Genomic DNA, 27715 nt, shown 5'->3' on the forward strand with positions numbered 1-27715 from the left:
ACGACATACGGGGTTTATAAATGCGGTTGATAGAGTTTATGGATGCTGCTGTCAGGGCTACTTATTTTAGCGCGAAAAAAAGTCGCCACGTTAGCTCGGACTCCTCCCGTAATTTTCAAAGAACAAAAGCAGTGAATTCGCCCCCACCCGGGGCACCCGATTTACCATGGCCGTAATACGATATTTTTTCTGGAGAGGAAATGTAATTTTACTGCCCCTTGACTGTGAAATTCGATAATTTTGCAAAGGAATTTATTTCCTTTTCTTAAATATACCATTCCATCAAAAATTCCATTCGAGGCATTGCCCCCCCCCCCCCCCCTAGTTTTGGATTTGATCACGGTATGTAGCAACCCGGGCCGCAAGTACGAACGAAAATTTACTATCGCCCGGGGCCGGTATCCATTTTTAATAACGGAAAAAAGAGTAAACTCGGCACCCTTCCTCGTTCAACACCCGTGGAACCAGACCCCGCCCTTTCCTATTGCGGTCATAACAGCGACTCGAGACAAAAACGCTGTAATAACTTCCGAGGTCTGAAAAGGGGATTTTTTTTACACAACACCGAGAATGGAGCGCAATATGTCGATATTAAGTCAACAATCAGCATCGTGAAGATGCTCTAAATTAAGTTACGGCCAGAAGCGGATAAAGGTCAGTTGTTGACGGCCCCGGGCATAAAAAAAAATTAATATTACGCCCCTTAAATTATGAAAAAAGTATAAAGTAGGGGCCAAAGGCGCGGTCGCTGTGCCCACCGTTAAATCCACCTCTATGTACGGCTCGCATGCACGTTAACTGAGTTTTCATCAGCCTGATGACCAATTTTCATCTGATTTGGTTAAATAAACGTTGAATCCGAAGGTTTTTAATAACTGGCTGTTGCGAAGATATATTTTGGAAAGAGAGAAAATTCAACTGCCCCTGCGGGGAATCGAACCCACGTCCTTTCACTTTCCGGGTGAACGCACTAGACTACAGAGGCAACGAATCTCTCAATCTTTCCTTGGAGCTCGTGTACACTGAAAAGGACCGTACATGGACGGCCAGACCAGACTCAGGCCAAGCTCACAACTGCTGACGCTCCCAATCTAGATGGAGACTTATGGAAGGATGACGTCACTCTCCGCTACCACACGAAGGTTTTTAATAACTGGCTGTTGCGAAGATATATTTTGGAAAGAGAAAATTCAACCGGAAAGTGAAAGGACGTGGGTTCGATTCCCAGCAGGGGCAGTTGAATTTTCTCTCTTTCCAAAATATATCTTCGCAACAGCCAGTTGTTAAAAACCATCGTATGGTAGCAGAGAGTGACGTCATCCTTCCATAAACGTTGAATTGCAGGATTCTGTGATCTTATAAACAGTTCTCCTTTCGATCATATCTGGGGCTACGGTTTCTTGCTGAGATTTAAATCCAGTTAGAAAAATAGTACGAATTTTATTTCTAGATAGATCGCGATTTTCAGTCGGATGATTTTTTTTTTTATTCTAAGTAAATTCAAAATACTTGCGAGCTTCTTTAACGTTGGCCAGCTACAAGAGTATTCTCCAAAGCGTACTAATAATACGCTTAATACGTATTAATAGTATGCATCTTTAATATGCGCGCTTTGGTATTCTCCCGCTGCGCGTAAGTTAATTTCTGCACGGGCTCTCTTTATAAACTCGCTCAATGTAAATGAGCCTTTAAATCATCATTTCAAATGTTAAAAAAAATTAATAAAAGTAACGATAGAACAAACAACAAATGTAACTTGCTCGATGCTCCAAGAAAGGAATTCGGCCCTTAGGACAAACTTTTTAAAACTAATAAAATAAAGGATCAATTTTAAAATAAGATGAAAATGAAAGAACGAGTGGGGAAATAAGAAAGAATGGTAGTAGAGGAGGGGAAAAAATTCTTTGTTGTAAATACGCTATTTTTTTCCGATCGGCTTTTCCATAAAATGACGACTCTTAACTATAAGGAGCTTTCTTTCCAAGCGCCTTGAAATCAAGTTATGCTGACGTCACACGGTATGCTCCCGGGAAGATAAAGACGCCTTCATATATATATATATGGGTTCCTTGTACGATCATAGTTCAATGAAGGGAGGGAGAAAATTAGCGACCTTGAACCGGTAAAGTTCGTCCTTGAAGAAAAGAAAAACACTGACACCCGAAAAGCGCGCGAGACCGAGGTTTTTTTGCTAAAAAAAGTGGAAAAAGTGACCTGGGCCCGAAAATAGGTAATAAAAGTGACCAGCTTCTAAAAAAGTGACTTTTAGGGGAAAAAGTGACCCGTGCCGAGCCCTGCATTGTTTTACAACTAAAGTAAACATTCCAAACCCCATGGTTCAGGCCCATGAAACTATTGCACTCAACCTCCAACACTTTTTTTGTTTTTTTGGCTAGCTCTGCTAAACTTTAACACTGTTTGGTATATATGCATAGTCATGCATGGTCAAACAAGCAAATAGAATGATTGGTTTCAGTTTCAAAAAGGTCTCTTCGCGTTCTCCTAAAGTCATTCTTCCACTTTTCTGAGACTTCTTTTTGTCCTGGACTGGAGAATGCTACAAGGTTTTGGAGACCATACCTACAGAGGGACATAGATTTGGCTGACGGGGGGGAGAAGAGCTACAAGTGCTCTTGTTAATGCACAAGGATTGAGCAATGAAGGAAGACATGATTTCTTGAATATTTTTAGATTGGAGGAACGCAGTTGTTGGGGGTTATGATCAAAGTGTTTAAAATTTCCAAAGGGATGGATAGGATGGACCATGAGTCATTAATAGACCCTCAATCAACTGCTTTGACAAAGGGACATCAGTATCGTTTAGTGAGGGACAACTACAGGTCATGGTATAACAGGGAGTTTTTCCCATAATAGGGTTATCAATAAACAGAAAAATAGCTTACCTCCGGGGATGGTTAATTCCAACACAATTGACACGTTTAAGAAGTAGTACGATAACATATTGGGATAAATTGAGAAGCTATCCGTACTTAGTTAAGACAACCATAATCATCTTTTTTATGGACAGTGTTTTATATATTGGTAATTTTTTTTTAGTGATATATGCTTTTATACTGGATTGTTATATTTTGGTTATATTTAATATCCATATTTTTTGTGGATAAATTTTTTCAGCCACCTCGTTGGGCAATTTGCCTATTGTGGCCCTTGTGTTTTTATAATTTAATGCAGATTAATATAAAATTATTTCGAGAATGTACACACAGAGCATATAGAAAAACCAATGATACATACAGATCATACATACTACTTTCTAGCAGGGTATGTCAATTTAAATTTGCTGGAATTGAATCATGAATAAAATTCATGATTCAAATCAATAGTAAATATAGAACTGTTTTTAAATTGCACTCATCTGTTGCCATAAATTTTTATTTTAATTTGAATAATTTTGATTTTTTTAGTTATATATATCCTGTTTTCCATATTAATTTTTACTAGCATTTACCAGAATGGGTAATTTTTTTGATTGACTCCTTGGTGAATTTTTCTTTTTTTGTACTATTATATGATAACAATAAATTTTATTACTGAGACCCCAACGATTGCGTGGGATGAGCTGAACAAATAGTATTTGGTAAAACCTGACACGCAGCAATAGAAACAAATTTAAGAAAGTTTCCTATGGTAGAGGTGAGTATACGAGTAGGAATAGTGACAGCAGCATACTTCGAGTGTCTGCCATGAAAGAGTAAGAGATTTTTATACGTCTAGGCCCCAAAGAGTTGTCACCATTTGGCACTTCAGATCTTTCTGGTCGCTCAAAAATTTGAGAATGTTCCATTGGAATGGGTGACGAATTTCCACTTGGTGTCACCGCAGTCTTCATTTGTCCATTGCAGTCATGCACTGCAAAATAAAAATACAAAACATTAGCACAGAAGGCTTAGGATCAAATACATTGACAGTGACCCAGTTATAAAGTGCATACAGTCTAACCTCGTTGTAGGCCCCTCCCGCACAACGATTAAGTACCTGAATTTTTCCGTGAACAAATCTTCCATATGTAGAGATTACACATGCTAATTTGTGATTCAATATAATGCCACACTCGTTGTAGTGCCAGAAACTTGTGAGACATGGTGGCATTACATCTGGGTTTGACTTTCTTTTAAGTGAATTCAAAGGTAAAATAATACCAATTTCAGTTTTCAAACAAATTTTTGAAAAATAAATTGTTTCAAAAACAATTAATAAACAAAATTATTTTTACATCCTGGCTATAGGATGTACCTTTGCTTCCCTTGGTCTGTTACTTTGCTCGAGGGGAGACCACTGATTGTAACTTAATGAAATTATTGTATATAATTCATTCTTCTTTTATGATTCTCATGGTATAATACATATAAAATGTTGCAAATATTGTACATATAGTGTCATTTATAGTGTCTCATTAGCTTCAAAGTGTATGAACTGATCACAATAGGCATGAAAATATTTCACACTAATTAAAAGGAGCCTGGCAATTTTTCAATTAGTTGGATGCATTGCAATAAGGCAGGCTTTCCAATTCGCTTAACACATATGCTTGGATAAGGTTACTTGTATACATAGCGTATTCTTCTGCAACTTTTTTTTCTTTGTACATTAGAACCTCGTTATAACAGACTGAAAGTTATCCATTGTAATGAAAGTCCAGTTTACATAGGCGGAAATAGAACTGAAAGTTTGGGGGCATGTAATGTCAATTTATTTATATGCATATAAATTAGGTTAGTTTTCTCCCCCATTGACACTGGGATTGATGGGGCATTCCTTCCCCCCCCCCGTATCTTTACTCCTGCTGGTTTATAACATAATACTTATAGGGGTGTAATGCTACAGGGCGTGCATCAATGAAAGAATAGTAATTATCTGTAAACAGTGTTTATCATGTATCAAATAAAAAACAGCCTTAAAAATAGGTTGAAGTTGAAAAAGATGAATACGTGTATGAATCTTAATGTTTCTAGCTGGCAAGCGGTACAAGTCATGTAGAGGTAAGCACATCCGTATTTATGTAAAACAATGATAAATGTTTAATCGCTTGCTTGGAAATGCCTGTTAAAACAAGTCAATACTTTTTTAGAGATACTTAGAACAAGTTTTATACTCTTCAGATAAAAATTTCACAACTTTTTAGCTCTGTCGGTTATAAGCGAAGTCTGTTATAGTGAGATTTCACTGTATGCAGTTTTAATTACCTTGACCGTCTCATTATTTTTCACAACCATTGTAAGCAATAGTGACAACTTTGTCTCATATGCATACTATTAAGCCACAGTTAAGATTTGAGTATTCCTGCACCTTGTTTGTAATCAAAATAAACACTACAGAAACACTTGTTTGATCTCTAAAAAGCATTGGTGTTGTTTTTTTCCTCAATTTTAGCCATCCGCCACACTGTTAAAAATTTTTAAAGTAATTTGGCCTTCATGTCAGTAAATCGATCATTTTTGTCGCACCACGGTCATTTTCTGCACACGAGGGCTAATTAGACCGGGACCTACAATTTATTGCTGACTCTGAACGGCAGGTTTGTTTTTTATACTCATCGAGAGGTTGGTGCGCTAACCCCTCGATGGGGGACTCCCTGTGGTAGCAATTTTTTGCTGCGGTCAAGTCGCCATTTTTTGTTGTACCCCTGTGTCAGGAAAGTTTTCTGACAAGGACGAACTGGGTATCAAACTCGCGACACCTCTAAACATCGTTTGGTATTTTAGGTGAGTATTTTATTGACCGGGCTACCGCACCCTGTCAGTAAATCAGTAAATAATGGAATCTCCATAACTCTGGCGTGTCCATTAACATGTTGACCCAAAGTGGATGTTAAGTTAACAGGGTTTTGTTTGATCTCACCCTCACTATCATTGATGTATGCATCACGGTTGCTTGGTTTAAACCTTGGTTTTAACCAAGTGGTTTTTTTCAAAAAATCAAATAAAAGTGGCCTAAATATAATTTTTTCCTTGAAAAATATCATATTGGTACATTATTAGCCAAAATTTTTCATTTTTACTACATTTTATATTCTTGGGGTACATTTTGATGGTATAAGTGGTTTTTTTCAAAAAGCCTCATAAAAGTAGCCTGAATATATATATTTTTTTCATATGAAGTATCTTAGTTATTTAAAGTTATATATAGAAGCCAAAATTTCTCATTACCATATTTTCCAACCTTTGGCTACATTATGATGCTCTATCTTTAGTGAATTCATGAATAAAGATTGCATCACACATCTAAATGTAATATATCTCACAGGGTTTCTTTTTCCCTTCACAAAGAAGCAGCAGCAGTGACACCATCATGCTAGGGACACACACACGCACACAGAGATGGTCCTATAATCCAATAAAGACACCAGCTGTCCCTAAAGGACAAAGACTAGTGTACTAGTAGTTACATTACCTTCACAGACATTTTCATTTTCTTTCCCATAAGAAGTAGCACATCTCCTACTGTATATCACCCAGCCTTAATATTCAACAGTTTTTTTTTATACTTTCATGGTTAAGTCCAGTTAATCAAGGTTCTACTGTATAGTAGTAACAGATTTATGAAAAATAATCAGCTATATACAGGGTGATTATAATTAAAGTTTTGATTCAAAAACTATACAATAAGTGCTGGTCAGAATGACTTGAAAATTTACATGGATACTCCTGAAGCAATTGAATTTTCTTTGGCGAAAGAAAAAAGTGCAAGTGGTGAAAAAAGTGCAAGTAGATGATGCTGTACTTGGCCAGCAGTATAATCTATTTTGTGCAACCACATCATTTCGGAAGAACAACTTTTATCAAGATGCACATTGCAATACCAGCAAAGCAGCTGCTGAAAACCCATTTTGACAATAACAGGATTGCACGACACTTGGCCGGCCATCAGTTCATTTGACCTTAAACCTTGCAACTTCTGGCTGTGGGGGGGGGGGGTACCTCAAAATGTTATGAACAGTGGTCGGATTGCAAACTTTGGTGAACTGCAAGCTTCAGCACATCCCCTATATGTTAGAAGTTCCTCAAGAATATTAACGTGGGGGCGCGTTTGGTTTAATAAAGGTGAATTGCAAGCGCATCCACATCATGACCATGGCATACTCTGATCTGTTGTTGAACAAGAATTTTTGTGCTTTCACCTCATAGCCAGAACACGGTGGACAACATATTTAACATTTCCTGAGTAAGTTGCAGTTATTTGTTCAATTACTTCACTTTTTTGTGATGTTTCCCCGTGAATTATGAAATCGTGTAATGCTATAATTAAGTTATTTTGCCATGACTAGCTATTGTTTCCATTCTGTGAGCAAATTTCCCATGTGTTGGATAATGTCATTAATTTTACATTTTTAAGTATTTTTTCCCCTTTACAGGAAATTATTAATAAAGGAATATGCATGTCAATTTTCAAGTCATTCTGACAATCGTTCTTTTTTTACAGTGTTTTGAAATCAAAACCTTAGTTATAGGGTCAAGTGGGGTAAAGTGGTCAAGTGGGGTAAAATGGTCATACTGAACATAAAATGGCATAACTTAAGAATTTCAATTGATATTACTACCAAATTTCTGTTTTAACTTTCACTTGCTAGTAGCAAAGTTTTTCACCTAAAATATAAAGCCAAGCAACATTTTAGTGGAAATGAACATTTTTTTTGTTGTTGAAGCTCAGGTTCCATTTTTTGAGTGCCTGAATAACTTCTCTCTACCATTTTAGTTGCTAAAACGTTTTATAGATTGGCTGTACAGGGCACTCCAGAAGTATCTCAAGAACACTATTCCATGCACTGGTAAGTTGTAATCATTATATTTCATATTTTATAGTAATTTAAACAATGTGGGGTAAAGTGGTCATAGCATTAGGCTTAACTAACACTTAGTTGCTAGGAGCTATTTTGCCTAACATATAATTGAACTTGTAAGATTTTTTTTACTTAATTTACTTTTTACTTAATGTAGTTCAATTTTTTTCTTTTCCAGAGCAAACATGAACTTGGAAAGTAGGTGTTTGAACCTATATGTGAAAAGAATATACAACAGTACTCTGACATTCTTCCATTAGTATTGTTAGCTGTTGGAAAGAGCATTAGAGTATCATGTGAGCTGCAAGAACATGAGTTAAAGATTCCATATGACTTAAGGAAGATGGATCATTAACAAGTCAAGACAAGAAAATCCCGGTTACCATGCAAAGGAGACTAGTATTGAAGGCTTGAAATCTCTTGCTGAATGTGAACAACTCCCCCCCCCCACCCCTTTTGTAGATGTTGAACTTTCACAATTCACAACCAAGGGAAGTAAAGATACAGAATCAACTTCATGAGTGGAGTATTTGAACTTAGAAAGTGTTAAAATTAGCTAATATCAGTGTTGTGTCTGATGAGAGACTTGAAACGAGCCATATACTGACTACCTTGCCCTCGTTAATCTCAGCTGTAAACGAAAGGGTAATACAGAACTAAAGGGCAAAATGAAAACATGTTCAGGATAGGATAGGAGAAACCTTAATTAAGGAAATAGTTGAACTTTGACCGCCACAAAATAAATATGCAAAAATTACATTAAACTCCCATAGCCAAAGAAAAAATTTCTTGAAGATCTGAGGCAAATCTATAACTATTCAAACTTTATGAAAGATGTCAGAAGGCCGTGTGTGTGGGGTGCTGGTTTATTATGAAGAGAACAAAAACCAATAATGCAAATTATCAGACAAGTGATTAATAAGGATTTATTATCTGTTGAATATCTTGAAAAAGCCTAAATAATGAATTTTTATACCTTTCCAGAAAATAAGGACATAGATGAAATAAGAGATCAGTTGTATTTGAAGATCCTAATGAAGCCAAGATTTATAACCATAGAGTACATTAAAAGTTATAAATTTAAAAGTAGAAAATGATTGTTTTTGATAAATGTGTTAAATAAAATTTCAATGCCCACTGATTATTCTTAAAATTTCATTATTATTTGGTATGACCATTTTACCCCATGGGGTAAAGTGGTCATAAAAGTGAGGTCTAAAAAGTTGTAGGGAAAAAACTGTTACACTCAAAAAATATTTTTGAAAAATGTGCTAATATACTCTCTAAGAATGTAATGTAAAATATTAGCCAAAAGATATCCTATTTTTGAAAAAGTCATATGGTTATACCTCTTCAAAGATAAAAACACCTCTTTTTGTGACCATTTTACCCCACCTGACCCTAATCACCCTGTATATCGTAAATAATCATTAATTAATCTGCATTATTTATGCTTCATTAAATACATTATATTCACCTAATTTTTATTATAGTTTTTGCAAAATAGCTTCCTAATTAAGCATACTGAAAGTAACTGGAAAAAACATCTTTATATTATATGATTAACATTAAAAGAAATTTCAAACACACACAAAGTAATCCATTGAGTTAAGCAAAAAATAATTAAATTGCAAAAGTTGGTTTTTGTTAAAATTTAAGAAATATTTATTGATTAATTAATATGGGAATAGTGTTAATTACATTGATAAACATTTTATTTTAATTAATTATTAGAAGTTTGAATGATTTTTCAGAAATTTTATTGTTTTTAATGTTAATGCTATTTAAAACAAAAATCCGGTTTAAACCAAAAAACCCATTTTTTTTTTACCAACCCTGGTATGCATGTATAATTATGTGTATAGTTCTATCTCATCATCAAATAAACAAAATTATATATTTTTTGCAAAAAAGTTTCCAAATAATCTCAAATTGGAGTGAAAAAAAACCATGGCATGTGGCAATAATTGTGTTAAAAAAAATCGGGCTACCTATTTGTGATTTGTAGTCCACAGGTTTATTTTTCAGGTTCAAAACAGTGGGAAGTGACCCTATTCCCAGGTGTGAATTATCCATGCAAACGGGCATCAGAAGTGTTTCAAACCTGTGGGTGCTCGTCTTGAGCTTTACGTAAGAAATTTTAATTTTTGAATAAATTCTGTCTGTGTTCGGACTCAGGCCACATATTATCGTGGGTGATGGAATACCCACAGCACACTCCCAGCTCAGACGCCACTGCATGTAAACACAATGAAACCAATGCACAGGTAATTTGAAAAATTAATGGTAATAATACAGCACAAATTTTAGTTTACTTAAACAGGGTTTAAACATCTTGTGTTGAGTATATATAGAGGTTTCTCCCCATTGAATTTAGTTTTGTGCCAACTATGAGAATGTCATCCAAATATTGAGTTATCAGGGTAGTCACTTATCGAGGACCTACTGCACACACACACACACACTCACATCTGGAATTTCTCACGGACCCCATTGTTTATTATATGAAAAAAAAATGCTACATACCTGACAAATTTACTTCCTTGCCTATTTCACTCCAGGCTTTCTCAACAGCATCCTTCCTGGAGTAACTGGCCCTTGTGTAGTCATATAATTCTGGATACCTCTCAACCAAACCGACAAAGACCGATTGAAGACCTCCATTTTTTCTTGACCATTTGGGTGATTCGATTAGAATCCTACTTCTTTTCATGTCGCTCAAAACACCAATCACTCACTCTGCAATCGTCATGCGTAAAAATTGCCAAGCAATCGCGCCATTGGAGATCTCCAATGGGAATCTCGTCAATCAATCCACATGCATCACTAATCAGATGACAAGGCATTAAGAGACCGCAGGAGAGTCATAGTAACTCCAGCTGTTTAACCTGCACTTGATCACAGGCTCATCAGAAACATACAGCAACACATCAACGACAACAACCATACAGGAGAAACCAGCATGTCTTTCCGATGAGACAAAACTGTTCTCAGATGCATTCAAACCTTCAGAAAGTTCCCTAGAAAAATATTAAAAATAAATTAAGCGAAATGGTCAGGATTTGCTACAGATGTCAAAACACTGTCATAGCAAATACACCACGCAGTAGGAAATAAAATCATATGCACTGTGCAGCAGTGTTTTTCAACTGGGCCCCATGGGCCCTGGGACAATTATTTACTATTATTGCATGAAGAACACATTTAGTGTTGTGAAATTGTAATTTAGTACTTCAATTGTTTTACAATATATAAATTATTAAAATAAACACATTTTGGATTTCACGTGGAGGCATGGAAATTGCCCTTCGCTACAGGAGTCCTTGTTGTCTTGACATTCACTAAGTGGTCCACTTACATCAAAAAGGTTGGGAAACACCACTGCACAGTACAAATACATGCACTTTCAAAATGAACAAAGTATAAACGTATAAAACGTAGGCTAAGTTTACAAAAAATATTCTAACTTATTTCACTGTTCATTGATAAATGATTACGCAAATGTGTATCAAAAAATGGGTATGAATGAAATCTGCATGAATATAATAGTGTAACTTTTACAGTGCGTTTAACTGAAGCGTTGATCAAGTGCTCGTAAGCATGAAATCAGACATGAGCATTGAGCACCTGAGTGCTTCTGAGAAAAAAATTGCTAATGCATAACTTTTGCATTTGAAAACCTACTACACTTTATTGCTTGGACATTGTAATCTATACAGTGGATCCTGCTTATAAGGTTTTAAAAAATCTGGCATGAAAAATATTGTAAGTGGGAAAACACTTTGAATGGGAAATCTTAATAACAATTACAAATACAACGCCACAACAGGCAAAATGCCCAACGAGGTGGCTGAGAAAAAGATGCCCATAAAAATATGGATCTCATATATTTCAAAAATACAGCAACCCAATTAACAATGCAATTAATAAAAATTATAAACAATACATACACGTGATAAAATATTATACAATGCCCACATAAAGAATACTTATGGTTGTCTTATTCTAAGTATGGATAGCTTCTCGATTTACCCCAACATGTTTATCGTATTTATTTTTAAACGTGTCAATTGTGTTACAATTTACTACCTCCGGGGGTAAGCTAGTCCAGCTTAAGCAGAGGTCAAGTTAGTGAGGTTTCACACATTTGAATCCCTCTCCCTCCCAATTTTTAAACTTGGTTAGTTTCCCCTCCCAATTTTTAATCATTTATGTCATGTACGTGTACTTATATTTAGTTGCAAATTGCAATTCATTATCTATAAATTTATAAAAAAAATATCTGCACTTTTCTACAAAAAGTTTCCAAATAATTCAAATTATGGTCAAAAAGCATAGTGAATCAAAATATCTGTTAGTTGTGAATGAGCAGTGTAATTGCCGAAAGTTAGGAAAACCATTTTCTTTTTTTTTTAATTTCGAACTTTTCTATATCTGGAAAAAAGATCTGGAAAATTTTTTTTAGCTTATTCATCTGTGACTTTTGTAGTCCTCAGGTTGAGTTTCCAGGCTCGAAAAATGGAAAGTGACCCCAGGTCACGACCACCTAGATAACCGGCCTTTGCGTAGGGTTGTGACGTCACAAGAAGTAGTGCTAAACGACCTCGCCTAACGATCCTATCGGCCACTGGGAGGATACTTTTTTTTTTCTTCCTGAAGATTGAATTACGAAACCAGTCAGGATATTTTGTGAAAATGTTGAAAAATTTTTTTCAACTATATTATATGCTAATGATTTATTAAAAAAATAGCTCCATTTTCTTTTTTCTCTTAATTACTTTTTCTGTCAGTGATGAAATTATAATTTCAAAAAAAAGTACCATTCAATTTTCTTTTTACTGAGAAAATAATTTCATAAATCTATATTTTAGTCACCCCAATTTTTTACTTGACCGTTCACTTGAGAACTGGCCAGAATATAAATAAATTTAAAAAAAGAATCCAAGTTGATCACACATCTATTAACTTTCTATGAAACAAGTTAAGAAAAGCAAGGTCTCTCAAAACTCCAAAACTAAAGACCTTGAAAGCTGAAAAAAAAGGAAATTTCTTTGTTCCTTAACAATATTTGACCGAAACCAATAAAATATACCATGATGTGCAATTAGGAAAACGTTTATTTACATGCTTGAAACAGCTTTATTTTACATTTACATGAATACAAATCATTCCATTTACATGAATACAAATCATTCCATTTACATGAATACAAATCATTACATTTACATGAATACAAATCATTCCATTTACATGAATACAAATCATTCCATTTACATGAATACAAATCATTCCATTTACATGAATACAAATCATTCCATTTACATAAGAAAATCCGATCTTGTATACATGAAATAAATTCAAAAATGAAAAACATTCAAAGTAACATTTAAAAAAATCAATTTATTTTTCACAAAAGGCAGTGATTATGAATAAAATAAAACAATTCATCCTGATCATTTGTGGTACCTATCATGAAAGATATCAGAATCACGAAAATACTCATGTTGCTATACAAATATATATATATTATCATCCTCCTTACGCCAGAAACATGAATGTGTAAATTTCAAAAGTTTGGGAAAGCTTTTTTTCTCTGTCAGATGTCCACTCTGTTACGTCATTATTATGAATAATTAAGATTTTTTTCATCTATACCAGCATCTAATGATAACACGTGGAGATATGCTTCAAAATATGATAAAAGTTTTCACAAATCATTTAAATTTATAATGAAAAAAATAATTTAGACTAATTTGTCCACTCTGTTACGTTTTCCAAACACACAAAAATATTAAACTTCAAGTGATTGGCTATAACGTGAGATCAATTTCGTTTCGAAAATTCAACTTTGAATTTTTCATCTCAAAAATGTGAAATGCACACCTTTTTTGGCCAAAAAAAATATACACATTCTAATATTTCTGGCAAAACTTTGCAAAATAAATGATCCAACCAGCTGATAAACCCAAAGTTTGCACATTCATATTTCTGGGATAAGGGAGACAATATATAAATAAATTAAATTGAAACTGGGTATCTCCCAAATCACAGTATATTACATTAAGGAGCATTTTTTCATTTAGTGGTTATGTTTCGAAAGTGCACAGGTTGTTTCGTTTTGTCTACACAACATCTCTGCAACATATTTGAAAAAATAAAACCTATTTGGATAGTATGAACAAATAATGATTCTTTGCCTGATAAGCATAATTGAAGAAGGAATTAACGATAAAGGCAAATAGCAAAGCATAAGCCATGATTTCCTACCTCTGAAAACGACACCAATAGCATGTGTCTACACACATTTAGGAATTCACAGCTTTCTCCTTGCTGTCTTCATCGTTGGTTACTTCTTAAACTACTTGGAAAGTGTTTGCATTTTTATAATATCTTTTGCTTTGGATTGTTTTCTACTTTTTTGTTTTGAATTCATTACAAATAAGTCATTCTTTTTTTTACAGAAATTGTTCAAGTATGCATTAGTAGATGCCCATAGAATTGACTTTATATTATTATCCATAGAATGTTTTTCGCATCTATCAGGTGGAAAAATTTCTCTTTCAATCAACAAATTATACGTTATTTCATGTGCTATTCTCCTATGATCATCTCTCTTTAAAAACTCTCCCTCGAAAACAGTGCAGAGCTTATCAACAACAATATAATTAAAGAGTAGGGCATCCACAATTTTTTCTGGATACAGAAGTTTCCCATGACTAATTGCACGACTAATTCCCACTATTTATCAAAGAGTGGTGATTAGACAAGTCATTCACAATTAATGCTTCTATACAGTTCTCGCATTTAACTTTCTTTAACACATTTCTCACACAACATCCACCTATGTAAGCAATCACAGGAAGCTTTTCAACTGAGTTTTCTAAATCTTCATCTGATACAGAAACATTAAAACAATCAACATCAATGGGACTGGAATGAGAACAATTTTCTTCAACTACTTCATTGTCTAGAAATCCAGCTTTCAACAACGTTTTATTACGTAATTTTTTTTCCTACCTCAAATACTTGCCTTAAAGAGACATTGTACTAAGCTCCACTGAATTGTCTATACTTGCTAAAGCGAGACTCTAAGCAGTCTGTTTGGAATTTCCCTAAAAGTACATACAACATTTTCAACTCATCGAAACAATATTTACAAATTTCAACCAGCGAATACGTAGTTAACCTTAGAGCAGAATGAGTCTCTTTTGTCAATTTTCCCTTTTCACAACCCATTGCTTCCCAAGCATCTAACCAATCTATAAACATATGAAGAAATATTATTCTTTCGTCATTCTCAGATGGTGTGATAGGTGCCTGACATATGTCATTTTTTACAATACCTTTGAGTGGTGTTTTCACGTTCATTACATTCCACCACCTTAAAATAATCTTTAAGAAATGAGAAGTGCTCTCACAGTCAACAATGTTTGTTTTTTTATTAAGTTCTAGCAACCCCTCCGCCAATAGATCATTGAAAATCTGTAAAGCAAGTTTCACGTTTTGTTTCTCTATATTGGTTGGGTGCAACGCTGTGTAAGATAGACTGTAACCAAATTTTAATAAGCTTTCAGCTTCTGATGTGTGCACTTTTTCTAAAACAAATAATGATGCTGTGCAAAACTGCTGTGCACCTGTCTCTGTGAAACCTTCAAATGGAGGATAATACAGAGCTCTTTCAGGGTATTTTTGGTTAACCCAATTATTTCTGATGCACTTCAGCAAATGCACAGCATCAACAACATAAAATAATGGCCTATTCTTATCAACAGGGTGACAATGTACTATCTGCTGTTTAGGTGGACTAGTAAACATGGCCATTGCACTCCTATTAATGCTATTATTATCAGTGATAACTGCAATGACAAAAAAACCAACACCTTCTAAACCTAGGATTATTTTTTTGATATAAAAATGTAAAAATTCAGCATTAAATGATTTGACTGGCAATATATGTACAACATCTTTGAATGGAGATAAAATGCTGTTAACCATAAATACATGGGCGCTGGTTGCAGCAGCGTAGTACCATCAGTAGTAGACCCACCAATATTTCCTCCCTTGAAATCAAAACATTGCTTTATGTGTATTTCATCTACCATTAACACAACATATCTATCGCTGTTTGTTAATGATTTTGACTTTAGTTTAGCATACCCAAGAAAATGGTTTTTCTGTTCAAACTGTGGGTCTGCGTCCGAGAAACATATGCGTTGCAACGTGCTGGGGTGAGGTAATATAAGAAATCCACTGTCTCTAACAAACTTATAGGCATGAGGTGCCATGTATAGAAAAAGGGAGGAAAAAACTAACAAATCAGTGGAATATCTAATCTGTTTTCGATTGTCTTTCAATGCAAACAGTTTCAATTGTTCTAAAATAAAATGAAACATGTCTGTACTTTCCCCTAAAGTTCTTTTTAACAATAGTTCTGCCAATTTCAAGTTTGAATCAAATTTAGATACATCCCCTACATCACAAGTCTTTACAATATTCAACAAAGAGTTAAGTTCAGCGATGTTAGTGATTACGCATGCATTACATACCTCCTCAATTGGGGAGTTTTCAACAGCAGCGGAAACAATCAGGTTGTTGTCAATGACAACAGATCATTGTATTCTTGGTTTGGAAACATCCACTATATGAAGAAACATGATGTTGTCTTTGTTTTTTATTGGTGTCCAATATTCTCCGATATCGACAAGGTCAATTTTAGCCAATATATCAGCAATATTTTGAACTTTTCGGCTGGTTTCATAATCTTCATTTTCTTTCAGGCTGTTCTCCAATGCTTTTTTTACATTGGAAAACTCTCTTTTCTTTCTCTTCATCTCTGGACTTTCTCTGCAGGATGACAATGTAGAAGCAGACATATATGCAGGACAATTTGGATATAGTGATGGAATTGCACCATTCTGCAGTTTAGGGTGCTTCAAAGACGCAGTAATTATTTTCCCCAATTTTTCATCAAAATATCTTGCTTCCCTGATTATTTCATTTGGTTTGAAATGTTGTTCACATACCTACAAGACAAGAGAAAAAAAATCCTTATAATATTTCGTAACATTGGCCAAATTCATACATATAAGAAAATCTCATCTTGGGACACAGAGGGATTTTGCTTTGGTTTCGACAATATCAATAAATGTCCACATATTTAATATCATCTGGAGACAATTACAAGGGTTTAAATGCTTTGATTATATCTGACATGGCAGCTTATGTACAGCATATTCTCTTTGATAAGAGAATATTCTTATCAAAAATAAGAATCATTCTCAAGTTATTTATAGAGATCATTCATTATAATATATATATTATAACGGTATTCTTGAGAATCTTCTCGAATATTCTCTTCAATGAGAATGTTCTCCTAAAGATTATTCTCGAGAATATAACATCACTATGTATAACTAATCTTTATCAAGCCAATCATCAGTGGGAAGTTAAACCAATGTAAACTATCAACAATTATGAAAGATAAAACAATGATAAAATTGCTGAAATAGACAAAAAATTAAATAAGCAGAAGTATGCTATCTAAAAACAGCTACCTCATGGTAAACATGTTTGATGGAAAATCAGTGTTCAATGTGCTTAATCAATAGAGCTAATCATAAAACAGCAATACCAAAAAAATAATAATACTAACTTCTATTTTGTTATAAAATTTTTGTATTGAAGTAAAAAAATATATTTCATTCTTTAGACACATCCAAATTTATTAGTTGCATGATTAAATTTTGAGAGACTAGCCTTCCACATCATAAAAACAGTATAATAACGCTTTTCAACATAATCAATAAAATTGATGATTAATATTATAAACAATACAAAAGCGTTCTTACCCTACTACTGCTGGTAATTTTGAAAACTTTTCTTTTGATGGCGTGCATCCATTTGGATTTTTGTTCTTCTGATGAGGGGAATCTGAACACGGCAACTTTCGGTCCATTTCTATAATTGCCTCGACAATTCAGAACGACACACGTGTATGGCATCAGAAATGAATAAATATATATATATATATATACTTGTATATGAAAATATTTATGAAAAAAAACCGGGAATGTAAAGAAAAAAACGAATGTAAAAAAACCGGGGTAATCCAAATGAAATTATAAAAACAGGTGCGAGAGAGAGAGAGAGAGAGAGAGAGAGAGAGAGAGACGAACGGAAAAAAACATGTTCAAATCAATCATGCTAGGCTACGTAGGGGAAGAGCAAGATATAGCACTACTGTTGCTGACGTCACAGCTCACTTGATCACGTGTGCAGAGGCCTGTGTAATTTAGGTGGTCATGCCCATGTATGAGGAACTATGAGGTCTACTATAACGTCACTAGGGATACTCACTATTATTACAAATTTGAAAAAAAACCGTTTAAAACACCAGTAATCCAAACTTTTCATTAATCTGAGCAGGTCCCGTCCTAATTAATTTGGAATATCGGGGTTCTGATGTATATTTAAAAAAACTACTGTTTAACATAATTATAACATTATTCATATTTTATCAAGGAATACATCCAATTAATTTTACCTTAAAATATAATTTGGTGTGAAGATTTCAAAATTACAAAAAAACTTACTTAGAGTTGAGATCACGAAAACAAGTCGTACTAAGCAGAAAAACATTATAAGCGTGATTGACTATATACAGATAAACACAAGAAAAAAAAATCCAATATTGAATTCGAAGGAAAATTGCTTACTTTATTGTGACCTCAGAGGCTCCTCGTTTGGCAAGCAAATCATTGTGATATGATCGTCCACATGGTAATTGATCACCAACTTGCCACATGCATCACTTGGGCATTACAATGTATCTATAAACAGAAAAAATAAAACCTATTAGCCAATATTGAATTTAAAGAAAAATTGCTTTTACTTTATTGAAATATGCAATAATAAAAAAAATAATGCTAATATTGATACACAAGAAAATGATAACTTTCCTTAATATATCATTACACTTTAAATTCATAAACCCACTCATCTTGTAAAATTCTATTTGCATTATACTAACCATAGCCATAATTTTATTTAAGTGATATGAGCATATGTGCATTTTATTTACAATATACTCTCATCATAGGCAAAAATTTGTACCATACAACACTCTTCCCGATGTTTTCAATAATACTTATTAGAGAGTTTTACTGTATTACAGAAAAAAAATGAGTGCACGAGTAATTGGAGCAGAACGCAAAATAAGTAAAAGTAGAAATTGGTTCAAAATCCTGTTTGCATTTCAGTGCACTTCACAGAAAAATACCCACTAATGCAAATGACAAAAAAAGTTATCGCAAGCTTAATTAATTTTTATACTCTACTGAATAGTTAAATCATGCAATTTCCATGCAAGAAATACGAACAGCTTTGCACGTGATAACATACACAATTTGATTTACTTTATATAGACAAATATGTTGAATTAATAATAACAAAGATGGTAGAAAATGTATTTAACACTCACCTGTATTTGGATGTTTCTCAGGAGCTAAAACTGACAAAGATAAAATATTATTCAGCTGGATTATTGGATCGAATATTTGAAGTACTGAAAAAATACCTTCCTCTCAGCTAAAGCAAGCAGTAACATGAACGAGCAAACAAGAAAAAGTAGGACCCAGTTGGTCACTTAACTTTTGAGTGCAATAGCCGTCTATTTCTCGTTAGCCCCAGAGGTCGATAAAGGGGTCTAGAGAATGAATGAAGAGAAAAAAATTTTGTTCATTATAAATTTGACTAAATTCAATAAGTAGAAAGAGCCTCTGCCCTAGATAAGAGAAGGGTACCACGAGAAGAAAATATGGCCCAAAAAGGGTGATGGGTTGATTGTCCATTACAGTCTCGTTCAGCGTATACAGGGTGTCCCAGAACTAACTACTGCCAAAATGAGTGCGCTTCTGCAGCGTAGTAGTCTAGTGCAGTGTTCCCAACTATTGCGGTCCTGGGATATTCAAAAGGGGCCATGGGTGGAAATAAAGTAGAAAAGAAGGCATGACAACTGATTGAGGGGACAACAAAGAGCTGCAAAAAATAAAGCTTTTGAGTGATATACACTGGAGAAAACAAATAATCTATAAATAAGCAAATAGTTTCAGAATTAGTGAAAAAAACAACTTATAAACCAATGAGAGAAATAATTTCATAATTTCTGATAGAAATTATTTCAGAACCAATAAAAGAGTAATTGCATAATTATTGAAAGAAATGATTTCAAGATTTCCTTCTCAGTATAATAATTACAGATATAAATAATTAAAGAATCATTTAAAGTGATTTCAGATTAAAATTAATCTCAGAATCAATTAATTTAATCAGTAATTAATAAAAAAAACTTTTTCAGAATTAGTGAAAAAATTATTTCTAACTAATCAAAATTGGTAGTAAATAACGAAATAGTTTCAGAATAAATAAAAGACTGATTATTTTTATCCCAGTTTAAAAACTCGGGACCCCATTGGCCCCCTTCTATTAAGATGTCACTAAATTACTTGAGTTGGTGGTCTGCAGGCTTCGTGAAAAGTTTCATTTGGCCCACTGTATCTGGAAGGTTGAAGACCCCTGCATTTATGATATGACTATAGTAGACTGATATCAACATGCCACGCTCAGCACAGTAACAGTGGATAGATGAAGGCTAATGTAAGGGATTTGCTGATTTATAACCATTAGGGCAATGAAGTCATGGGTAAATGATCGCCAGTATAAGAGAACCACGGACATGGGTGGTTTTCTAGAAGAGTGAGCCGCGAGATAGCTAAAAAGTTGAGAACCACTGGATGGGAAAGTCTGCAGAACATCAATCACTTTGAAATCGTATGAGTATAGTAATAATTAATATAATTCCATAATAATTAATTTCAACACAACCACCATTTTAGTACATGAGAAACTCTAGAGCTTGCTGTTGGGAGGGGTGATTTTATGAATTGCTGAAAATTAGTAGTTATAAATAGGGTGTCCATATGCTCCGCATTTTCTCCTGTATTTTCCAGGCATTCCCGTTTTTTTTCTCAGTCTCAACTTTTTGAAAATATTTCCTGTTTTTTTAGTTGAAGTTTTCTTGAATTTGTTATCTAATCAAAAACATTGACACAATGTTTTTGATTAGATAGCAAATGTAATTTACAATGGATTTATCAAATGCAATATTATCAAGTAGAAGTTCATAAATTTCATGAATTACCACATTCCACTTAGGGTGGGGGTGATCAGCCAACCCCTTCTCAGATATGTGACTGTTTCAGTAGGAAATGAGTATGATTTTATGGCAATAGACCGGGTTGTGTACGAATAGTAACGTGAAGTGAAGGTTCTAGGATGTGCGGTTCTGGGTTTATTAGTAGGTTCATTGGCTATAAATGAAATTCCATTTTTAATGATAAATACTGAAAGTGCAGAATGAGACAAACCCCCCCCCCCCCCCCCCGCTGAGGCAGACACAAACAAAATGTAAATCTGACACCAAATCTTTGCTTCTTTGCCAAACTGGAACTCGTGCATAAAGACTATATGGGGGGATCCTCATGCATATGGCAATATTGAAAAGGGACCCCTCCTGTATATGATGATATTGGAAACAAAACTTGTTTAAATATATGTGAGAGGGACCCTCACGAAAATAACCATGTGTGTGGGGGAGTGACCCTCAAGTATTTGACTATATTTGAGAAGAGCTCTCACGTTTATTACCCTGTGGGATCATAACTTTGTGCAGAATCACACAGTGTGCCAGGCAAATTGATGTTGAAACTGTTTCAACATTCTGTAAATCTATCCCGGCTGTGATAACACCACTAATGTTGCACACAGTGGCTGACATAGAGGATTGAGTCATGGAGGTAGTATTGCAAATGGTAAGTGCCTGTTCAAAACTTTCTGTGAGCTCCACAGAAACACCTTTACTATCAGAAATTCAAAAATTAAATTAGAAGAGATTGACAAAATTTCCTGTGGACGAAGCTATAGGCCTGACATTAATTGTATCACACAAGAGCGCATCAAAAATTTTGTGCATTCAGATTGTATAAGAGGCTGATGAAAAAAAAAAACATGAAGATTCCCAAACTTTGGGCTCACGACATCAAGTAGGAAACTGGATTTTTTAAGGAAAAAGTTCCTTTTTGAAAAAAAAGGAAAAGAGAAAGCTGGTTAAGATAGGTTCTATTGTAGGCCTATATCAAAGTAAGTAACAACAGAAAAGGCTAAGGGAAAAATATTCTGTTGCATTATCAAGGTGCCAGTGGGACTTGAACCCACGATCTCCTGTTTACTAAACAGGCGCTTTGACCTACTAAGCCACAGCACCAACAATTTATGCAACAGGACATAGAGAAGAAAATAAGAAGGCAACAAATTGGAACAGGTCAGATGGCAAGAGCTCATATAATGATTGGTCAGGGCAAGCACTGATTTTACCAAAATGTGATTCAAAACAGATAAAAGATCAAGTAAACCAAATGAACATAAAAATAAAAAGTTGGCTTTAAATTGACTAATGCAGCCTAGTGTTTACAAGCCTCTGTATGAACCATACATGCTCAACCCGTGACCCTCCAAGTGATTTTATGATGCCTGTAATGATGAAAACCGTGCGAGTTCAGTTACCCTTATTAGATGCTATAACCTCAGGTTGTAACTTTCGTGCAACTCTGACACATAATTTAAGAAAATAAAAAACAGATTTTATTTATGGTTCACCTGCTTTTTTCTTTTTTTTCATCCTCCTTTCTACGTGGCACAGTAATAATCCACATTATATATCGGGATGATCTAAAGGGCACAACATGTACTTTATAACCACAGAATTGAACAGATGGTACACTGATACTACCCAATTTTCAAAAAAATATGAAATGAAATTTAACGAATATATAAATTCCACAGGGTTTGAAGTCATTGCAAAGTCTCAAACCCAACAGCAGTTTAACACCATACAAAAATGGAAAAAAATTGATGCCTGAAATGTGACTGTGAGCAGAATATGCAGCAGCAGCACCACGCGATGAAAGCGAAATGTCACAAACAACACAATAGTGCAGAAAACTTTTCATCTAATTGCTAACATACCTGCATGTAAATATGCAAATGAGGCATAAAAAGAGGGAACCTAGTAAAATTGCTACAGCTACAACCACAGATATAATTTTGCTTTTATTTTGTTATGACAGCTCATCTCCAAATATAAATATAAAAAAATTATAAGAAATGCAGCAGCCTACCGCAACGCAAATGTATTGGAATATTTGTGAATCAATAAATAATAACAGGGCCTAGCTTCGCGAGCCGTTATTATTGTCAACTTGATGTACCTGAGCTGCATTTGAATTAAATCAGAAAAACTGTTATTGTTATCACATCAGTATTATTATTATAATGATGTTGTTAATAATATTATTTCATTAAGCAGATTTATAAAGCCCTAATAGACAAGATAGTAAAATCTGGAGAAGGCAAGTGCAGAGATAATAAACAATAGTAACCAAGGTGCCACATCTGGCAAATTTCTGAAGGGTATCTAAACTCCATGCCACCCAAAAGTGCTATGACATTTGGAACAAGCATCTATTTTGGTATCCTAGTTTAAAAAAGCAACAGAGGCGTCTTAAAACACAAACCGGGGTTATTAATCTTAATTTATAAAAGATTTAGATGTAAATATATATGTAATGCATTCACTTATTTTCATTATATCTGAGAAAAGTATCAAAATTAAAATATGCAAAAAATAATTATGATCATTTTTGATAGTAACTAACTATAGTAGAAGCTTCCTTATCTAGACTCCTTGGGACCTGGGGTGATCTTGGATTTGGAAACTTTCAGGATTATATAGATCAAGTTTCATTTATTTCCCATGTTTTCATATTTAAAGCAATAATATGCCTCTTTAGGATATATTAATTCATATTTTCTACCAAAAAAAGAATAATGAATTAAAAGTACAGTTGAATCTCTGTTATATACCAGGTTGGCGCAAAATCTGCTTAGCGCCAGAAATTCAAAGAAATAAATCTCCCATAAGTAGGTATTACCCTGGTTCAACAGTGATTTGGTGTAATGCCAAACTCTTTATAGCACCAGAATTCTTTGAAATAAATGGAGGAGTTTAATCAAGGTTCAACTGCATACATATGAATATGTAAAATTGCATGGATTGCAGAATGGCCATATCCATAGTTTGCAAACAAGAGTGCATTCTAGTGGCTAATTCCCCCTTCTCTTTTAAAAACCAGAATATTTTGAAAATATTTTTTCATTGTTTCTATTCAAACAAAAAACGAATACGTACTAGAACGATAATGAGTAAGTAAAAAAGTGGAAATAGATTTTGAGTAAAAAAAAATCATCAAAGGTCTAAGTTAAACCCTTACAGCAGCAATACCGAGATATCTCATCTAACTTGATCCGCTTTATGTTGGCAATCCCAAAATATATCACTGGTTCTTAAAATACTCTTATTTTGACATTGACGAGCCCAGCTAGCTCTGTACAAGTCTTTCCCCCTAATAACATATTTTCCTTTTCCCTCATCCTGTCAATCAACTGCCAATGGGCGGAGTCACTGTTTGTTCAAAGTCTGATAACAGACAGGAAGACAGACTTTTTCTTTTCCCTTTGAGGTTGTATAATATTCTTGCGTACAGCATATAAATGACAGAAAACGATAGTTTTTTCTCTTCCTTGTTTTTATTATTATTAGTTTTGGTGTTGGTGAGGGGAAGCATTTATCCACTCACGCCCAACCAAAAAAAATTATTCTTGAAAATAGGTGGCAATTCCTAGAAGTGTTTCTCAAAGTGTGCATCACCCCCCTTTGTCAGGGAAGCTACGGTGAGCTGGAGACATTGATTTGGGTACTCATTTATGCTTTGAAGTGATTCTTATATATGTGAAAATATCTATTAAACTATTCTAGAGAGCTGCAGATGAATCATGAATTGGGCAAGGGAGCAGCGGCTGACAAAAGTCGGAGAACCACTGTTTGTCAAGTCCATAGCTTCACCCTTTTAATTATTTTCTCATGGTTCAGACTGCACCTGGCTCATGAATTGCACATAAACATGACTTATCAATGGTAAGCAAAGAACACAATATAAAATATGAACATCAGAGTACTTACGCATCAAAAGCAATCGGAATACATATAGGCTAATATCAATGTTCTGAACCTTGGCAACAAAACAGAACTATGAAGAGGGGAAAAAACATGAATGAGAAAAATAACATACAATTAAAAACTCCCATTCATATAGACAGTACAGTGAAAAGAAAAGTAAATATACACTGAAATCCGTCTTAACCTGAATCACAAGATAGTCCTGTCAATGATCTGTGCCTTGATGTACACCAGAACTGGACAAATCATTGTCCGAGGCATGTGAAAATTTCAACCAATCATGTATTTTTTTTCTGTCCAATGATAGAATATAAAATATGATTATAAAATAACTTGTCTTAAATTGAAATTTATTTTGGTCTCTTGACATTTCCTTTCATACAGAATCCACTGTACAAGAAAATTTATAAACTAAAATCAAAGAAAAATTAACATGATAAAAAAACCATATACAATGAAAATTTTTTTGACCTCATGATACTCGAGACCAGAGAAATGATCTTTTCGATTGTCACAGAAAAAACTACTAATTTTTATATAATAGCATGGTTATGTCTATCGTTCTGTCATTTTGATTGCCCTCCGAAATAAAAACCTTTTAAATGAAATGTAATTGGAAAAAGCACTAGTTTCAGAATCTAGCAAAAACTGTTCATAGAATCAGGACTAGCAGTGTATTAACAAAGTGTGGGGGGGGGGGAATAAGCAGGCATAGCTCAGGATGGAAAGTTCTGAGACGGCAAATTTTAGTTATTGCGGTCAAGAACATCAAATTAGAATGGGAGAAAAGGGCAAAATTTAAATAGCCCGCAGGTGCAAAGACATAAAACCGCAGAAAAGTAACAACATAACATATGACCCAGGGGAAGGACCTGATGTTCCCCAAAGCAGAATGTTTTACATTGTTTTGCAATGAGTCCTTGGCTGATTAGAAATGTTCTGACGAAAGACGTCACTCTCCCTTGTTAATATGACAGATACATAAAACTAGCTGAGTGAGGAGACATCGATGTTTCAGGAAAGGAAAATTAATCACTCCCCTCACGGGGACTCGAACCCAGGTCTCTCGTTTGCCAGACGAGTGCTCTACCGTCATATGGTGGCCCTGATGTCATCTGCGAGCTATTAGCAGAATGTTTCCACCGTCCATTGCATGGAACCATTCAGCATATAGGCTACATACCCTCCAAGAAGGGGAAATTCTGTCTTTACAGCTTAGTTGGTAGAGCACTCATCCAGCAAACGAGAGACTGGGATTTGAGTCCCGTGATGGCAGAGCACAATCACAAAGCGAAAACTAGAAAGATGTTGAAAAATACAGCAACCCAGAGGCCCATTATGACAGTCTTGGCGACTTATCGTGAGGAAAAAGTCACCAAAGTCGTGGCGGACCATACTGCATCTGTTCCCTCCATCGATTTGAATAGACAGTAGCCCGCATGCGTCAGTTGCTCTTAACCTCCATAAAAATTATGTAATGAGCATCAACTTGATCACATATCATAAGGGACACTTCATTGAACAATCAGTAACTTAATATTTAATTAACAATTAATGCGTGTAAAAGGACCTTTATTTTAATAAATTACTTAATCTGACTTATGAACTAAACGACTTGTAACCAGTCCTTATCGTCCACACACATTTTAAAGAACTTGATAACGGCTGTCTTAAGAGCATCATGAGCCCCCGGGCCAAGTGATTTTTCTGAGGCCCTACCAGGCAAATTCTTGAAAATTTCAACCAGATTTAATTTTTGTGAGGTGCCTGGGCCGTGCCTCGAGACGGCACTGCTTGATAACTTTTTAGTTTTTTTTTTTAGTTTATTTTTTAGTTACCTAATTTATCACTAAAGCCGAGTTTTCCTAGGAGCAGGTTATCTGTGTTGCATGCAGCATGAAAATGTGGATTGGTTAAAAAAAAACCCTGAATTTCAGGTTTTTAACCACACATTCCATCACGCTGCACACAACGTGAAAAACTTACTACTAGGAAAACCCAGCTTCAATGCGTCTAAACAGGATTTCAATTGTGAATAGGTAAATCATTACTTACAGCAAAGTATGAAAAATCCGAATGTTTATGGTTTTTGCCCCTAGAGCCCATGATGTTGGGAGGACCATGCATAGCACCAGGACAAGAGGGAAGCTCGCTAAATTGTAGCCCGAGGAAGGGGGTCCGGAGATCAGGGGCGGATCCAAGGATGCTCTGAAGACAACATTCCCTCCATGGAGTAGTCGGGGTCCAACTCATTGAAGCCTCAAATCTATGGATCTCTTGAAATCCATCCACAATAACAACACCTTTAGATATTTCAGCGAGCACCGCGTTGCTCGCGAGATATACCTTCGGAGTGACTAACTACCGCAGAGAGTCCAAAATCAAGGGGTTAGCGGACCAGCCACTCGGTGAGTGCAAAAACAAGTTCGGAACCGGCAATAAATTGTAGGTCCCGGTTTAATTAGCCCTTGTGTGCAGAAAATGATCGTGGTGCGAAAAATATGATGAAGAGAAACAAAAATTACCTAACAGAACGTAAACATTCGTTTTACTCGGTTACGGTTACTTCGATAACTATCATTTCGAGTATTTCTCTACTGTTGAAAAGTAAACTTTAAATTCCGGTGCGCATTTTCTGAAAAAGTAAAGTTTAATAATCCGGAAATTGCTAAAATTTCAATCATAATCATAAAATATATTTTTTATTTTTTAAAGAAACGATTTTTTTTGTTAACAGATAATGACAATTCGAGTGGGTGTTAGCCGTTACAAAGGCAATTTTCGAT

General features: G+C 34.7%; 2 protein-coding genes and 1 non-coding gene across 6 annotated transcripts; all 3 read right to left on the reverse strand.

Annotated features, from left to right (window-relative positions):
* Nucleotides 1-313: 313 nt before the first annotated feature.
* Nucleotides 314-27455, reverse strand: LOC149072541 (uncharacterized). Of its 4 annotated transcripts, none has more exons than XM_089246297.1 (4): nucleotides 26985-27455; nucleotides 24933-24999; nucleotides 10325-10818; nucleotides 314-3870 (listed from the first exon to the last, which is right to left on the reverse strand). In XM_089246297.1, the coding sequence occupies exons 3-4, from the start codon at nucleotides 10509-10511 to the stop codon at nucleotides 3644-3646; spliced, it is 414 nt and encodes a 137-aa protein (XP_089102423.1). In that variant the 5' UTR covers nucleotides 10512-10818; nucleotides 24933-24999; nucleotides 26985-27455; the 3' UTR covers nucleotides 314-3643. The 4 variants fall into 4 exon arrangements, with proteins under 4 accessions (XP_089102423.1, XP_089102420.1, XP_089102421.1 ...); XM_089246294.1 differs by having other exon boundaries at nucleotides 25114-27455; XM_089246295.1 differs by having other exon boundaries at nucleotides 24933-27455.
* On the reverse strand, nucleotides 14699-17708 carry LOC149072542 (uncharacterized). The gene is made up of 2 exons (XM_089246293.1): nucleotides 17647-17708; nucleotides 14699-16821 (listed from the first exon to the last, which is right to left on the reverse strand). Exons 1-2 carry the CDS (start codon nucleotides 17692-17694, stop codon nucleotides 16408-16410), a joined length of 462 nt encoding a protein of 153 aa, XP_089102419.1. The 5' UTR covers nucleotides 17695-17708; the 3' UTR covers nucleotides 14699-16407.
* On the reverse strand, nucleotides 22045-22118 carry TRNAT-AGU (transfer RNA threonine (anticodon AGU)). The gene has a single exon. It is a non-coding gene; the product is annotated as a tRNA-Thr (tRNA).
* Nucleotides 27456-27715: the final 260 nt, after the last annotated feature.

This window comes from Pholcus phalangioides, unplaced genomic scaffold (assembly GCF_987345545.1).
Source record: "Pholcus phalangioides strain wild (caught in Gottingen) unplaced genomic scaffold, Ppha-v1.0 ptg000017l_1, whole genome shotgun sequence".
NCBI classification, from domain to species: domain Eukaryota; kingdom Metazoa; phylum Arthropoda; class Arachnida; order Araneae; family Pholcidae; genus Pholcus; species Pholcus phalangioides.

What these genes read in the sequence shown, in the direction of transcription:
- LOC149072541 (XM_089246297.1), bottom strand. Translation starts at nt 10,511, where the DNA reads ATGAAAAGAAGTAGGATTCTAATCGAATCACCCAAATGGTCAAGAAAA. An exon ending in CAAGGAAGTAAATTTGTCAG is followed by an intron (nt 3,871 to 10,324) that starts GTATGTAGCATT and finishes TTTATTTTGCAG; the next exon opens with TGCATGACTGCAATGGACAA.
- LOC149072542 (XM_089246293.1), bottom strand. Translation starts at nt 17,694, where the DNA reads ATGCACGCCATCAAAAGAAAAGTTTTCAAAATTACCAGCAGTAGTAGG. An exon ending in AAATTACCAGCAGTAGTAGG is followed by an intron (nt 16,822 to 17,646) that starts GTAAGAACGCTT and finishes CTTGTCTTGTAG; the next exon opens with GTATGTGAACAACATTTCAA.